Source organism: Pararge aegeria, chromosome 7 (assembly GCF_905163445.1).
Source record: "Pararge aegeria chromosome 7, ilParAegt1.1, whole genome shotgun sequence".
In the NCBI taxonomy this organism is placed as follows: Eukaryota; Metazoa; Arthropoda; class Insecta; order Lepidoptera; family Nymphalidae; genus Pararge; species Pararge aegeria.
In genome coordinates, this window is record NC_053186.1 from 7,192,660 (window position 1) to 7,211,184 (window position 18,525).

Sequence of the window (18,525 nt, forward strand, 5' to 3'; positions counted from 1 at the left end):
CTTATATACAGGTCTACGGTCCACTATATTATTTGTGTTAAAATCTATATCTGATTATCCTTACAAGGGCCTAGCTAGGGTTAAGGTGCCCTAGTTAAGGTATCACGAAACGTTATTACTAAAGATACCTTATCCGCAGTTACATAGCGCAATCTTGACAACTTATATACTCTAAATATTTTATTTTTAACTGCCTAGATGCCTTAGTAATTATCATATTCGACTGCGGATCTCAATGTATTGGATTCGAAAGGGCAAAAAATGTTTGGTACTAGACTGTTGCCCTCTTTCTTCGATCGCGTTTTCCTGGGATTAAAAGTAGCCTATGTTACTCTGCGTCCTTTCAACTAAAGGTATACAAAAAATTAAATGTATACCAAAAAAAAAACAAAAACAAAATTCATTTATTTCAAGTAGGCCTAATTATAAGCACTTTTGAAACGTCAAGTATTCGTCTGTTTGTAGTGACTCTTCCAACGGTTCGGAAGGCAGATTCTACCGAGAAGAAGCCGGCAAGAAACTCAGATTGGTTGCTTAGTATAGGCGCGAAGGAAGTACAGACAAACAATCAAATACACTATCGCATTTTACAATATTAGTAAGTTTTACTGTAGCAATGTAACGCCTGCTTCTATCCAATATTTGGAGTTTTACTGGCAAATTCTCAGTAACAGCGCGGGTTAGGAGACTCCTCCGTGCCTCAGAGAAGCCGTCGGTTCTCGTTATAACATTAGAGCATCAGAGCAGAGTGGATGAGGGAACCCTCTTTACTATAAGACTGGTGGCCTTTACCCATAATGGTCTGAGGATGAAGATGAAATTTTATTGCTTAGAATCAGATAATCAGAATTTTATTTGGGTTTCTACTAACTTCTAACACTATAAGAACGTACCGATTCCATACTATATACCTATACATTGTCAAGTGGATCTACGCGTAGGTACAGCGCGCCTCTCTCTCCCGGAGGTTACGGAAGGGGGAGCAGGCGGTCGGTTTACCAGGTGCCTGCGATTCACGAGGTTTCCCACGCGTTTAGGATTCACTACAGCTTTCCATCCCAGATTAACGATTGCAGAATGAAGGCATAAAAGTAGAATTCACATCGTAGAACCATCGCGTATTTAATTCAAAATTCAAAATTCAATTATTTCAAGTAATATACTTAAACTCTTTTGAAACGTAAAGTATGTCTATTTTTAGTGATTCTACCACTACAATTAACATGAATTCTCATATCTAATTTGCTCTTTGACACACCACGAGAAAACTATGATTCATTATATTATTGTTATGGACGTATTCTGATATCTGGCCTTAGTTTTGCCAGAGTTGCAAGCAATGACGCATTGGCGAAAATTTCGAAAAGTCATGTGGTAGTTCTCGACTTTGCAATTTATAATTGGTGGCTTGAAATAAAAGTGATGCAATGGCGCCTGAGATTACATAGTGATTGATAAACGTCGAACATCCATTCGAAGTGTTGATAGAGAAGACCTAAATTTGTATTTATATAATTTGTAGAATTTTTTTTTTCTGTATAAGACATTACACTAAATGAAAATGCATTTCTGATACGCGATTTGAAAGAATTCTTTTCCACTCTATCTACTGATGAAAAAGAATTATGTTTTGATTATAAAAGTACAATTTTAAAACAGGTGAAACGTGTGTTTGATATTCGTGTACTTACAGTTGTTCACTGTTTCTATTTACTAATTGTAACATTCGTTTAAGTACAAGCGGCTCCTATGCTTTATTCAATGGTCCGCTTACATTACAGGGCAAGATAATATTACAGATTATATTAACATATTAAATCAATGGTGTATTGTATGTTATAAAAATATAAAAAAAAAAGTGCGATGAAATAAATAAAAACAAGCACAGTAAAATAAGATTTTCTTTATTATTTCGTGTATTTATTATTTTCTTAACAATTTGAAAATATATTTGATAGTAAAAAGTTATAAAAAGATTGTTTTCATTATAAGACTAGTACGAAAAAGTTAAGAGTTTAAAGAAACAAAAACACGCTTGGTATAAAATACCAAACTAATTTCTACCTTTTAGTTTAGTTTACGTGTTTTTAAGTATCTTAAACTATTATTTTTATTAAAGCAAGGTTAATCTGTAACCCATTCACCATCGAGTTTTTTTAATATTAGAGAAATCGGCCAAAGATAATGGTTGGAAATTACAATCAACATCATCTCTGCTTTACCGACTATAGATGAAAATCTTATTTTAGAAAATAGAAAAATGGAATTATATCATCAAATTTGTGTATTATCATCGTTCCTCGATATATCTACAAAGTTTCAACGAAATGAGACCTTTGAAGTTTGTTACAAACATAAAACAAACAAACAAACAGGTGAAGCTAATACAAAACTGTGTATAAAAAACGTAGCATATCGCGATTTACTAGGATAAAAAAACTTGTGGATGGGTTGCAAAGTTCCTTTGGTTCGTATACAAAATCTGACACTTCATCGGATGGCGCCAAGCTTACGAAATGCCCCACGTCTAGAATTAGTTGACGCACTTATGTTAAAGTGTGACGGCAGTATTGCAGTACCCGTAATTATGGAGCTGTCGCCTATTCGCAGTAGCTATATTATGGCGACCGTGCCCACGAAGCTGCCGCCTCGAAGGTGAGCGGGTGGCGAGGCCCTGATATTGTTGGCAGTTGACGTTGTATCGGGCACGTTTCCATCTAAATGAATATGTAACGGGAAACGCTAACCATACAGGATGTTGTTGGCAGCGGCCAGCGAGGCGAAAACTAGATTTAATACCGCTATTTAAATAATTAATTTGGTTTAAGGAAATATTATCGCTTTGATTGTAAAAACAGGACAACTATATCTAAATTTATGGATCTGCAGTCACAATGATTGTTGTAGTCCCAAAGACTTTTAAATTAAAAAGAAGAGTACATAAACTAGTTTCCAAATTGAAAGACAGCTCCTCGTGGGCAAAAAATTCACAACATTAAGAAAACCGAGCTCACTCCAAAAAACTCCAAGTCTCGCAACCCAGTTCTTCTACCGGGGAAAGTTGTGAGATCCATGAAATATCTAGTCGGTCACTTTATGAATTCCCTACATGACTTTTGTCTTAAGTTATTACGTAATTAGCTAACCCAGCATAATACAAAATTTAAAAAAAAAACATTTATTTCCAGTAGGCCTAGTTTATAAGCACTTTAGAAACGTCAAGTCAGCAGATTGTTCTCTTTCAACATTTATTTACAATTTTCTATCTTATGAGAGATAAAAGCCTCAAAGCAGCCTTGTCGTTATGAAATTAAATATTAGTATAGTAACCATTATTTATTACTTATGCATTGGTAAGTCCAAAATTACCTTTGGAATCATATTATAAAAGTATATACTCAATGCCACAAATGACTTTTGCACTTTTCGCAAACTATATGCAGATGTCACTAACTTAGACCCATTGCGAGTACCTAAGGCGGTTGTTGCATATTATAGTGGCCATATCAATATTATTTTTTTATGTTTAATATATTGTTTGGCCATCGCAGGAAAACACGATGTATCGCACAAGTTGTACATAATATACATTTTAAATTAAATAAGATTGTTTAGTTTAGTTTCGGGCATTACCCGTAACTTCCTGTTTACTGCTCGAGCTAGTCGTAAAGGGCGAGTTACATGATAAGTGCCTCTAAAGCCTTTAACGGCCGGCGTTTGGCGGCAGGCGTCAACCCGGCGTCCCCTGGTCTGCCTAAATGAGTGGCAATCGATTGCCGAGTCGATTCAAAGTGAACAATGCCGTTAATTTGGATTCAGATCCTTTTCGACAATTAACTTTGAGTGGTTGACGTTTAGATGGGAACCGTTAAGGTTTACCTTATTTACTACTATGGGAGTAATGAACTGCTGTAAGTAAGTTTTAAAAGTTAGTTATAATTTACAGACTTCTTAACAATGATACCGGAAGTAGAGCCTTAGTTCTTGGAACAAGTTTTGAATGCGAAATTAATTATGTAAACATTAAAGACACTTTGATAAAACAAATATAAGTGTCCCGCATTTATCTGTAGTTAGTTTTTTAAAGTTTAAAAATATTACTTATGAAAAAGATGTTACAAAATCTCTTATAAAACAGTCAGTAAACCACTTTTATTGGTTACAACATTAGCTTTGACTTCCACAATTCCAAACGAAATGAGAACATCGAATGCGATGTATTTTAAATATTTAATAGCAACGCATTGCTCAGGCCGCCACAAAAATAGATCACTGATAAACGAGCTCGCAGGTATCTAAACACACAAACACGCAATGCACTAGCTTGTCGCGAAGTCACGAATGTGACCAAACGCTTCGCATGCCTGACGCGCTTGTCCGCTAGCACTATGAAATCCAACACTTAGTTAAACGCTTGAAAGGACGAAAAAAAAGATAATGTTGTTTATAACCTGGGGCTCTATTGCTATTTCAATTGGATTTATTTCTTTGTATTGGATAGGTCCGTCTATCGATTAAGGCTATAATAACATCATGCTACGACAGATAGGAGCGGATCTTCAATAAAAAACGAGCAAATGTATTAATTCAATTCAAAATTCATTTATTTCAAGTAGGCCTACTTTATAAGCACTTTGACAGACTAGACAGTCATGTATGTCTGTTTGTAGTGACTCTACCACCGGATCACGAACTCAATAGTTGCTCTTTTCCAACATCAACATCTACAATCATTTTTCTATCTTGCGGGAGATGAAAGCGAAGCTGGCTGCTTCCAATCCACCTTATCATTTAGAAATTCATCAAATGTTATACCATATGTAAATGTATAGTAACCTCGCTGTATAAGATATGTTGTAACACATTGTTCAAATGTATGTATTGGGAGGTCCAGAATTACCTTAGAAATCATGTTGTAAAAGCGTATTCTCAAACCCCACAACGGAGTTCTGCACCTTTCGCAGCCGATAGATATTCCTTTTCAGAACTTCCGATGCGTGCTATGCGTAAACTGTTCAATTTACGTCAAAATAATGTGTCACGGAATTATTCTCCTAAAAACCAGTCCGCGACAACATATATCTATCTTGAGAGGTTGATTCATACCATGACGAAGTCGCGGGAGACAGCTAGTCACAATATATAAAGCATTCGGAAGGCGCCGAGGCCTGTTGTCGCCATCGGCCGCTGACAAACGAGCCGGCCACGGCGCTTATATTAAACGTCCGCCGGATGGATGAACCGCGTTCCTGTAGGAGACACTGCCGCCTGACAAATTGCACGGGCCGGCGGGAGTACAGTTCAGTAACGAAACATCGGGTACAGTTCATGTGGAGAAGCTAGTTGCACAATCCAGGAGCGGATTTAATACGCTTAATAACCTAGGCCTATTCAAGATTGTCGCATCCCACTGTAATGCACAAAACTTTTTATGTTTTGTTTGCAGCGACCCTGCTTTCTGAGCCCAAGGCCGTGGGTTCGATTCCCACTACTGGAAAATGTGTGATGTGTGTGATGCGCATTAATGTTTTGTCTGGGTGTTTATATGTATATTCTAAGTATTATAATATATATATAATTCATAAAAATATTCATCATCTTAGTACCCCTAACACAAGCTACGCTTACTTTAGGCCAGATGGCGATGTGTGTATTGTTGTATTATATTTATTTATTTATAATTCAGTATAAGTTACAACATGGTACCCTAAAAACACACACACTGAAAAAATAACCACGAAACATTCACATCGAATAATTTGTTACAGTTGATAACATGCTCTTTGATAATAGGTTTCTCGTTAAAAAAAATAATTTGTTTATCAGAAATTTACTAGAATCCGAATCCGAAATCACTTAGAATAGTTCTTTGTGATAGAGCTCGTCTGGTAATGACTACCGCCATGCTTATTTCTGCTGCCAAATTGTATTGGTGTTCTAGGATCTAAATAGCGTGCTTGCCGGTGTTATTAGAGGCACTTAAGGATTAACACCCACGTCTCTAATGATAGACAAAGGACAGCACGTGTTCCTGCATACTTTACAATGTTTTGTTCTGTTAATAAGTTTTCCACTTTCGATCACGGGCAACCTGCTTGGCTTATCAATTATTTCTATAAAAAATCGCTTTACAAAAAGGTTATTGAAGTGCACGTTGATAATAAACAAATAATAATTAATTTGAAGTTTAAAACAAAAGCGCTGCAGCGCGACCCGCGTGACGTCAGCACCCCCTCGCCCGCGACCCAGCCTGGCGCCGCCCGCCCCCGCGGCTCTATGAACAAATGTCGCTGTGACTTTTCCTTATCTTCTCCCTTCGTGGGCTTTTCAATTAAATTGATACGGTAATTTGTGTCACTGTCGACGATCTCGCTACCTTTCGGTTGGCGCCGATAGGCATCGCAACAAATAAAAACAAGTTCGTCGACCTTTCCGTCTAGTAGACAGCGCTCTTTGTTGACTTATGTTTTACTCCTTTTGTGGAACATGATATTTCTTGTTTCTGCTACTCGTATATCGGTGAGATAAACGCAAACAATTAACGGCAAGGTACATAAACGACGTAGACGAGTCAATTGCAAATATTAGTTTGTGCGACGTACCGTCTCTGCGGATTTCAATCTTGATATAGTATTCGCTTAACTTGCAGACGTGAATGTACGAGGATAAGTAATTACGTCAAATAAATCCTGTTACCCTGATTTATTATACGGGGACTAACGGGATTGTATGAAATGGATCGGAAGAAAACAAATTTAAATCTTACAGCGATCCCTGACCCAGGACACCCATCAAAACTTTATTGGGAATCGAAAGAAAACTTATTTAAATATTGGATAGATGCAGGCGGAATTCTAAGAGATATTATGATAATAAAGCTTAATTTGCTATTCTCCGCGAACACAAGAAAATTTGTATCGGTGTAATTTGTAATTTCTTCTACCTTTATACTCCACACCTAACAGATCTTCGGTACTCTTTACGCACGTTTCGCTCAGACACCGGAGCATCGTCAGGAGATGTTGACTTAACCTCGTATAGCAGATTAAGCTAAGATGGTTACACATATAGCGATTTCAGTATTTTTTAATGTTACTTGAGATTTTTCTTTCAAAAAGTACCATAAAGTCACGTCAGACTGATGATGTCTTCATCATCAGTTTGACATAACGTTTATTATGATTTAGTTTAACTAACATAACTAAACCATTTGTTTGAGTTTTATACTATTTGCGCTTCGATTATGGTATATAGCAGTCTACCAATTTATGCTTGTCACAATAAACAAGCAGGTGAAGTGCGGGGAGAACTCCTCAACCTTTAACAAACTTCGGAAAAAGCAATATTTTGTAGAAAGTTATGAATTGTTTGCCACAAAAGAACCGACATTGTTAAACAACTAAAAAGCAAGAAATATATATTTTTAACTATATAGGTACATTTTTTAGTCGGTGCAAAGTAAAATGTATAAAATTACTAGATACTTTCTACTCTATAAAGGCATTACATTTTACTTGGTACCGACTTAAACATCTTGTACAAATAATTTCTTGTTGTTGTGTAATTTCTTGTGTCAAAGCAAGAAATAAACATTTTCTACAACATTTTAAAGTTAATTACAAATTACAGTTTATCTATACTAATTAATTTTACAGAAAAATCTATTACTCCTCAAATGGCTTACGGATAAGATAACACATAGTTAAAAATATCGCTATTCGCTATTGAATACTTTTTCGAATCTCTAATCGGCATTCAAATAGTAATCGCTTAATCGTTGCGATACGTTCGATATAATACATTAGATATTTAAATATATATAAAAAGGTAAAGGTGACTGACTGACTGACTGACTGATCTATCAACGCACAGCACTAACAACTTGACAGATCGGGCCGAAATTTTGCACACAGTTTATTACAACGTAGGCATCTGCTAAGAAAGGATTTTTGAGAATTCCAATCCGAAACTTTGATTTTAGGTTTTCGATTAAAAATAAAGAAATACGTGTTTCACAAATTTTTAAAATTCCAACTCCAAAGGCATCAAACAGGGGACGAAAATTTATATGAAAGTTTCTGATTTTAATTAATCTACGTTTATATTTTTCTATTAGCAGCAAAACTTTTTTTTAAAGCTTTGACTTAAAATTTACCAAATCAAAAATTGAACTTTACGTGAGCGAAGCCGCGGGCAAAAGCTAGTTTAAAATATAACACACAAGAACACCCACACAGAAAAAGCGATAGGGCTTTCAAAACTTCTTTTTATTTTCGGGGTTACTGAACGCTATATTTTAAGTTAAATTCTGCTGCTTCCATTAAATTCTCGTAACTGGAACACTAATGGCTATTCGATGTACGGAGTTGTGCGGCCGGCGAGCTGGCTATTGTGACGCTGAACACATCCGCCATTGGTCCTTCCGACGCGAGCTTCCCTAAATTAAAAAACCATTGCCCATTCCTGCTAAATAGCTCATTACGTAATAATAAACTGTCGACATTAATGCCCAAAACATTAAGTACTAGTATTCATGAAGCACCAAATGGCAGTATGCAACTGAGCAGCGAATTCCGTACAAATTGTTTTGCAGCTAACTAGTTCCGCCCACGGCCTCGAGGAATTTCTACCGAGAACTTCTACAAAGAACTCCCTTTTTACCTAGAGATTTATAATTTCCTTTGTTACGTTGGCGTTACATAAAAGATTGGTATAAAACCTATTTTAAATTCAATGATACTCGTATGCCAGGACGCACGTAGAATTTTCTAGCGAAGCTCCTATTGGTATAGGTCAAGATTTTTTTTATATTCCTCTACTCTTTAGCATTACTACTGGGTGCAATATACATTAGTTACCTTTTAGGTTTACGGCAGTTATAATATAACTATAATTATAACCCTAATTAAAAGCGTTGCAGCTTCGCGAAATCGTACCGGAACGCTAAATCGCTTGATGGCACGTCGTCACGTTAGTACCTAGCCACGGCCTCTTAACGGACCGCAGAACAGAGAAAATTCAGAAATCATGAATTCCCAAATTTCCCCTGCTGGGGATCACAGACAACAGCGCTCACCACTGCACCAGGGAAATGTAGTTGTATGCTCTTAAGACTTTTTACCATCAAGTTTGGAGTGCAGTAAGCGATTCTCTGCATGGGCTAAATGCTACAGGTTTATACCTAGCTTAGGGACGGTTGATTTCTGTATATCCGTGTTAATTATAACATTAATATAAGTTATACCTATTGTGCAGATGTAATGTAAATTGTACCTATGTTTTATTATTATATTATTATAAATGGTCGTTGAGATTGATCCGGCAGTACTCATATCAATCCGATAAAACATAAAAGTGTAATAAGGCTAAATTCCTATTAAAAAGTGGCGATTATTTAAAGTTCTGATATAAACATTATGACCTTGTCTTTGTCTGGTCGAATACGAACCGTATTTATTCTAGAAGCTTTTTCCGCCAGCTAGGTGGAAGCAGTCTTATCTATAAGTCCTACTAAATGTAAACATTTATTAATGTTCTAATATTTATGCCGTGATATACTCATTTAGTTTATGACACCAGTTTTTTGAAGTTTAGCTTGGTAGCATTAAATTCATTTCACATTGTATCTCAGAAATAGTTTCATTTAAATTGAACTATCAGGTTTTGAGTTATAGAAACTAGAAGACTGTTTGTAATTTATTAACGTGAACCAAAGTTATGATGTTGTATCAACATCGGTCTGCGCGTGTCATCGACTGTGTAATTGATTTTATTGCGGGTTTTTGCCTCATGAAAGTATGTATAACTTCTGAGCAGGTTCTTATCAGGGTATATTTTACAGCTATAGGCCATGGGGGTCTCTAAAGGCTTATAGGCTTATTTTAATAATAATTTTATAACTATTTTTGTCGTTCCATTGTCACCGTTTTGCAATACACTGTTACGACTAACAAGCATGTTTTTAGATATAGCTTTATGGGAGTCAGTTTTGTTATGTGACTTTTAAAACTTTTTAAGCATATGACACGAACACAGGTAGTATTTGCGTCATTCATTGTAAGTATATATTAACCAGCCCGGAAGATTTAAAATTTGGAGGCCTGCACAAGGTCATTCATATTCTCTGAAAATTCTCAACAATGTATCTTAATGTCTACATCTTTATTTCATGGCATTATTAACACTTTCTTTATAGCCACGTGTTTGTGTCTTTCATTTTACTTAGTAAAAAGCACATAATAAATTTAATTTAATGGATTACACAAGGTGAGTCATTTTCTCTGAAGATTCCCAACGAGGCATCTCTACATCTATATTTCATAGGATTATTACAAGTTTCTTAGTTTACCTGTGTTCGTGTCACTCATTGTACTTAGTAAACCAACCAGAAAAAATAAAACTTGAAGGTTTACAGAGGATGATTCGTGTTCTCCGAAGATTTCCAACAAGGTATCTTAATCTCTACATCTGGGACGCAACCCTTCTCAGCGCGTCGATGAGGCGGCGCGCCGGCTGTGATATATGACCCTGCTTCTCCCCCGTCTTACCCCGCCTGCCCCTCGCCTGCCCTCTGCCCTCTGCGTGTCCCTCCCGCACGATAATAAGACAAGTTTTCTGAAAGTTGTCGCTCCTTCAAGCGTGCCCGCAACGTGTCGGCGTAATAACGCTCTCGAAGCATCGAACCGAACGCCTCGTAAATATGTAATCGGCGTACAGTGTCGCAATAAAATACCTACTCGACGCGCAAGATAAACTTCATTGCTTATTACAGCCACGTAGCAACTGAATATAGGATTAAATCGTTATATTTTTAAATTTCTGAGATGCAGTAACGCAGCGGGTCTAAGCTTAAAATCCCTCTTTCCTTTATCAGAGGTCTTAGCCTAGCCGTGGGAAATTTCAGACTGACAAAGACGATTATGAAGGATTTTATTTATTTCTTACAATAGAAAAATAGTGGAAAACTTAAAGAAAACCTAGAAGGGTATTACGGGTATTAAGATACGGACAGCAAACTGTTGAGATACAAAGTTAAAATTTACTAAGGCTATTAAAAGCAAAATAAAGTCTTTCACAGTGTTGCTTATTACCTGATTTTGCACTTATTCCGTATGCAATTATTTTGAAACAAAATTATATTAAACTAAATAATATTGGGTAATATTATTACGAAAAAGATCCTGTTATCTTATCCGTGGTGTAAGGGCAAGCTTGCCTTGTTTGGGAAGCTCTCGCATTGGACCACTACTTAGTTTTGTCAAATTTAATACAAATTTAATGCCTCAGTGACATCACAAACCCCGACTGGCTAGCGCCAGTAGACTCATCTCTTCGGTACGTAGGGTTGGCCCTCGTCCCGCGCGCTGCACTGAGGGCGGTCGACCCTTCGCGAGCCGCTCGTTAAACTAAACGACGGAGAGACCCTTTGACTCATAAAAATCAATCCGCGATCATGGAGAGATTGGATAGTTTTTGTTTTTCCTGCTTTTATTAGTTTTCCGTGAACATGAAAGTTCCTTTTCGTTGTATTTCCCGCGGGAACTTGTCCGACCAAATTTCGCCGTCCCAGGATTTACAAACGGCGTTCAGATACACATTACGTTTTTAATCCTGATTCATATATTATCATACGAGTCATACAACTCGAGGCGTATCTAAATCGTATCGCGTATTGCAATCCGTGGTAGCTGGGTTTTATTTTCTGAAATACTGCACTCTGAAATCAGATTGAGATGTATACGAACTAACCGCGTAGCATTAGCAGGTTTAAGTCCACGGCAGGTCTGGGAGCTCTGAATGGCCTCTTTGAGTGTCTTTTTTATTTAGCTACATTTCACAACATGTACTTAAATGTCTCAATTTCAGTATTAAAGCGACTAAGAACCTACGAACATACGGCAGGCAAAATCGCTTGATATGTTTAAAAATGCAGTTAAAGCTTATTATCTTGCGCAATAAGACGACTGGTTTTTATTATTATTTCATCTTTATTAATATAGCTTATCATAATATATATTAGTTTATTATTTTCTTATTTATTTTATACATTATTTATTTATTATTTTCATGTTTTTATTTGTGTATATTTTGTTTATGTATTCGTAGGTAGTTATTTGAATGTAGGTTTATAATAATTTTAAACCACCTATTTGTTCTCGCTCTTGTTTTTTCTAATCCTAAGGTTGCCTGGCAGAGATCGCTTTTAAGCGATAAGGCCGCCTTTTGTATTCTACTCCAGTTTTTGTGTTTCTCTCTATTCGTCCTTTAATTTCCTAAATGTGTAGTGGTGTACAAATAAAGAGTTTAAATAAAATAAATAAGAACCCACATTATAGAGTTTTTATGCGATTTCATGCAATAATAATATCACTTTACTTACCTCAGAGTTTCTTTAATGTTCTCAAAATCCTGTGGAGTCCACCAACGTTCAAAAGTGGGCCAAAAATATACAGGGTGTGCTAATCCACGTGGTGAGACATAAAAGCTCGATTGATAGTACGCAGCCATGAGTCTTTTTAGAAACTTCTTTTATCTAGCAGTGGTACAATATTTTTAAACAATACGCGTCTAAAGGGTTTAATCGCAGTGGTCCTCAGCAATGGTTAATCAATACCTGCGTTTGTGGAATATCGGTTCTTTCCCCTACATGATGTAGAGATTCTAGTCATACTACCCCTACCAATATTATAAATGTCAATGTCAGTTTGTTTGTTACGCTTTCACGCAAAAACCACTTAACCGATCCTCACGAAACTTTGTACACATATTCTTTGCAGCATTAGAAGTAATATAGGATACTTTTTATCCCGACATTAAGCTTGGTTCCTTTGGGAGAGGGATGAAAGAGTTTGACGATTTTACATCATAACTCCGACAAATTATAACGGATTTAATTATTTTTGTATTATAGAGGTTGTATGTGTTGTTGTTTAATTTTGCCCAATCTTTGTGTAGATCTGATGAATGTGGTTGGAGATAGTCTTAGAGGACAGAACTCCTCAGCGGACCGCAGCAAACCCCTCATTTAAGGCTAAGCGATACTGAATACTTAATTTTTTTTAGAAGTACAACTAAATTGAATGCCACATCAAAAAACAAAATCAAACGCAGACGAAGTCGCGGGCAACAGCTAGTTATAGACATTGATGTTACTACTATATGTTAATTTGTGATAACATATGTCTTTTAGATATGTTTTAAGGTTATAGCCCACCAGCGGAAGATGTTGGTCTGTTAGTTTTTAATTTGCTTGATGTAAAGCATGATGTTAATTAAAAATATCATGTAACCACGTGTCTGCTTGTCCACAGCATCCTGAAGCGGAACCGCATCACGCATATCGAGGAGCGCGCCTTTCTGCAGACCCCCGCGCTGCGAGTGCTGTGAGTACACCACCACCCACACGCCACCACCATCATATCCCCAATCAGACATCCCCACCACCCATATACCATCACTCACACACTACCACCGCCACACAACCCGCCCTCTCATGATCCACTATCATTCATTTAGTGTATTCGACCGATATTTATTAGCATCACCTATAATTTGGTACCTTCTTATATCAAACACTCAACACAATGGCATTTAAACAAAATAAACCGGCTTCATTGAGTTAAGTATGTGCAACTTTGATTACTAAAGATGTGCAAGTATAAGTTAAAAGTGTGTACGCTCTTTGTAGCGGTGTGTTTTATTTACTCCTTTCCGTCGAGGAGTTCCTTATCCGATATTATATCATCATCATCAAGCCGTCCATTTCAGGGCACGGGTCTCCTCCAATAATGAGAAGGGGCTTTAGACCCAGTCTGATATTATATAGTATTCCCATTATTCAAAAATTCAAAATTCAAAATTTCAGTATGTCTGTTTGTAGTGAATCTACCACCGGTTCGGAAGGCAGATTCTACCTAGAAGAAGCCGGCAAGAAAATCAGCAGTTGCTCTTTTCCAATATCGTTTTACAATTTAACAATCTTTGTTCGTAGCGGCTTGCTTCCAGGCAACCTTGTCGTTAACAAATTTATCAATAGTATAGTAACCTCGATGTATTAAATGTGTTTATATACATTCTTTAAATTTAAAAGCATACAGAATCCTCATTTAGCCATTTTGTATTGGCCAAAACTATTGTCCAAAAACAGTGAAAACGCCCCGCGCACGTCCCACTTTACACCCGCGGAATGTCACTAGGTCACAATTTTTTTTCCCATTTTCCCATTTTATGTTGAACGCTTTTAGGTTAAATTAGTACTGTGCTAACCCTTTGTTTGAGGAACCAATTTAAAGTGGTGTGGTTTTTGATGCTCCAATACTAGGTCACGTACACGGTTTCTGAATAACCTTAATTCTCATAGTATTCCGATAACAAAAGACAAAAGTAAAATAGAAACATTAATTCTGAAGACGTTCGCGCGTTCTTAATTGTCGGGTAGCTCCTCTATTGCATCTAAGTAGCATACGTCTGCATATAATCGATAAGAGCAAGGAGAACTGATTACCGGCCCACGTAGTCTACTTTGTAGCGCGGATTGATAGATTTCATACCGGCTTTTGATAACATTATGGGAACTCTCAAGCATGCAGGTTTCTTTGCAATGTTTTTCTTCGCTGTTTAAGCAAGCGATATCTAATTGCTATAAACACGCATAAATCCCAGAAGTAAGAGAGGTGCATACCGGGATTCGTACTCAGTCCCACCGAAAGCGGGGCTAAAGTATTACCTACCTGGCTTTCACCGCATATCATTATTTTAGTAATATGATCACAACAAACCGCAATCAATTATTTAAGGTGCGTAGGCGTAGTAATACGAGTAGCTGTACCATCAGGCATCACATGCTATGTTAATTTTAATGCACACATACATCTGATTGTGTGGAATTTGCAAGCAGGCCAAAAGAATAAGCCCATTTCTTTCTTTGTACTGACTAAGTGAGTATAAAATATAATGTATATATAGTTTTATAATTAAAATTTGATAGTGATGCCGTTCGTGTTCGCAGATAAGAATAAAGTTGTTACCACCCATCTTTGCGTGAATATTGTACGAGGCGACTAATGAATTATAACAGAGAACGGGCAGCAGCGTGCTCTGTGCTACTACTACCATATACTCCCAACCAACGCGTCTGCCCGTCTTTTCATAAATACTACCCGTTGGGAGAGGTCTTTAGTTATCATTTGAATGTTATAGGCTATAAGATGATTGCATATAGTTAGTGCGATAGCTTTCTACATTCAAAACGGATAAGCAGTATGCATTAATCTTTCGTTAAGATTGAGATTTACGTATAAGTTCAGTTTCATTTGTTTCTATAAAAATGTTGATGTTCACTTTTTTTGTTTAACCGACGAAGAAACATTTATTTTTCCAGAAAATGATATCATATTTTTGGCAAATAATATCGTTGGCTAAATGTATACACAGATCATTCGATCACATGATCGCGGACCGCGGAGTCGGGCGCGCTATCGCCGATATGACCTAGGTCGTCCTAGACCAACCTAGGCAGTAGGCGGGCGGGCGTTTATCTCGACTACAGACAGCACATGAATGTTATTTGTCAGCACCATAACTACAAACAACTGAGATATGAGTGATATCAGTTAACTCACGGCCGTTTGTTTTAGCTTCCCCACTCTAAACTATATTTAGTTTATCTCGGTTCTATTTCTGTTCTCTTGATATAGAAGCAAATAACTCGGAGCGTTGAACTGGAGATATTCGTGCTTGGATTTGAGTACCTGGTAGTGCGAGATCGCACACTCGTATCATCGATGGATGGACGGATATGTGATATGTGAATAAACTTCATAATCTTGTTCCTCCAGCATCATTCTACTACAGAACAGCAAGACACCGTGAACGGTGGCATCCTTATGTAGTCAACACGTACGAAGCGCTTTTCATCTAAGTTTCTAATACGTACTGCTAAGGTTTGGAACGCTCTTCCGGCATCGGTGTGTCCTACCACATACAACTCGAATGCCTTCAAGGTCAGCATGAATAGGCATTTTGTAGGCAAGCGCGCCCCAACTTAGACCGCATTCAGGCTTTATATACTTGCCAAGTATCTAAATACCTCTACAATGATCCAATTCGTCAAGCATCTACGAACCTTAATGCCTTAAGCACAATTATTTTAACATATAAGTAGGTACTTTTTGTGATATTTAGGAAATTATAACTAAATAAATAAATAAATATACTACGACAATGCACACATCGCCATCTAGCCCAAAGTAAGCGTAGCTTGTGTTATGAATAATAGACATAAATACATATAAATAATAATATACAGGACACCCAGTCACTGAAAAATATTCATGTTCATCACACAAACATTTTCCAGATGTGGGAATCGAACCCACGGCCTTGGACTCAGAAAGCAGGGTCGCTGCCCACTGCGCCACTCTGCCGTCAATTATACAAACGTTGCCCGGAGAAGTACCATCTACTTACGGCCCTGCGAATTTCTACCGCTAAGTTGGATTGCTGTCGCTGTGTTCCGGTCTGAAGGGCGTAGTTTACGGTATAATTACAGCCACAAAAAATTAACACCTACGCCTCAGATTTATGGACACAGGTCAGCACTTTGCAGTACGTGTTCCTCGCATGAGTGCGGAGGGCACAGAAGTAAGAACACGACTAATATTGAAGCATCAAAAACCACTTCACTTTAGAAAGGTTGATCGAACAAACTGTTAGTCACTTCATTTAGCGATTGACAGTAATTATTATTCCTCTAATGTTCTAAGAGTCACCATAAAATGGGAAAATAGGAAGTTTGTGAGCTAGCAACATTACGCGGGTGTAAAGTGAGACGTGCGCGGGGCGTTGTCGACTTGAATAATAATGCTGTATGATTTTAATTCAATGGCCCTGCGAAGTGTTGCTCTGTTTATAGGCGATGAGATTCCCCTTACCATCGGTGAGCACTCCGCTTAGTCTGACTTACCTATATTATAAATGCGATAGTGTGTTTGTTTGTTTGTCCTTCCTTCTCGTCCTAACTAAGAAACCAAGTAACTTGATTTTTGGCACAGAGTTAGTTGAAAGGACAAAGAGTAGCATAGGCTACTTTTTGGAAAATAAACTATGCTCACGGGATTTGTAAAAACCCGATATAAACGCGGACGGAGAACGGGTATCAGCTAGTGATTACTATAAAAAAAACTGTGGCTACAAAATGCTAGCTGTCAAACGAATGAGATTTTAGTACAAGATGGCCGCCCTCTCTGGTTGTAGAGCGATGGTCGCCCTTGCTGCTGAGCGTATTAGTTTAACGATTATTTGATATCTGCTGCGAGTGCGTGACCCGCCGACCGCACTTTGACCGGTGCGCGGCACTTTTTGCCAAGCTACGAGTATATGGGCGATCGGAGCGCTTTTATTGCGAAAGATAGTTTTGCAGCCACTTGCCGAAGTTTTATAACTTAAACTTAATACAGTTACGATTATAGATGCAAATTGTCCGCGACGTAACTTTTCGAATCTTCTATCACTCGGATATCGTTTAGCGGTTACGACACGTCACGCAGATTAAGTATAATCAATCAAAAGTTATATATTCAAAAAAGCTTATCGCACTTCTAAAGCGCTTGTGGGGGGGGGTATGAGAGATTCAAACGCCCCCTAGTCCAAAAAGTAGCTCACAAAAAACTGAACTGGGTATTTACTGTTCGCATCAGATTGCAGTTTCATTTAGGGGTTTGCAGTTAAACTAATTAGGGGTCAGTAAAACCAATTCTTACCCAAGCTTAGAATCATGTGCATATCATTATTATGATCATCATCCACAGTCTATTAACGTACCACTGCTGGGCACAGTCAGACCCACCACACTGATCCACTGCAGGTTGGTGGGCTTTACGGAATATTACCACATTTAAGTGATAATCACCGCGACCCACTTTTAAGTATGAACGGGAGCTGACAACGCCAGCTTACTAACTCTGGGCTGGTACAGAAAATTATTTGAATAGAAAATACAGAATATAATTTGGCCCGACCCAGGATTCGAACCAAGGACCTCGTGATCCATAGTTGAACATGGTAACCACTAGACCAACGAGGCATGGGCATATGACTTTTTCAGTTCACATTTGAATGAATTAATGAATGAATGGTAACCACTAGACCAACGAGGCATGGGCATATGACTTTTTCAGTTCACATTGGAATGAATGAATGAATGAATGAATGAATGAATGAATACACATAAATTATACACAAAAGAAAACTAGTAGTTACAGAGATATAAATACATATCAAGAGAGTACAATTTGGTGGCCTTATCGCTACGTAGCGATTTCTTCCAGGCAACCAATGGCGTAAAAGGAAAAAACATAGAAAAGAGGTAGGTGGTGCAATAAATAATATTTAAAATTATACAAATATATAAATAAAATATATATAATATATATATATATAATATATAACATAAATACCTATATAAATAGATAACAAATAACATCCTCAATTTATATGAAATACATAGATAATTAAAATTACACACTT

General features: G+C 37.3%; 1 protein-coding gene across 1 annotated transcript in view; it reads left to right on the forward strand.

Annotated features, from left to right (window-relative positions):
* LOC120625022 (lutropin-choriogonadotropic hormone receptor) overlaps positions 1–18,525 on the forward strand; it is a 74,714-nt gene that overhangs the window by 31,840 nt on the left and 24,349 nt on the right. The window contains 1 exon segment of the mRNA XM_039891931.1: positions 13,311–13,382. Coding sequence (XP_039747865.1) covers positions 13,311–13,382 — 72 coding nt within the window.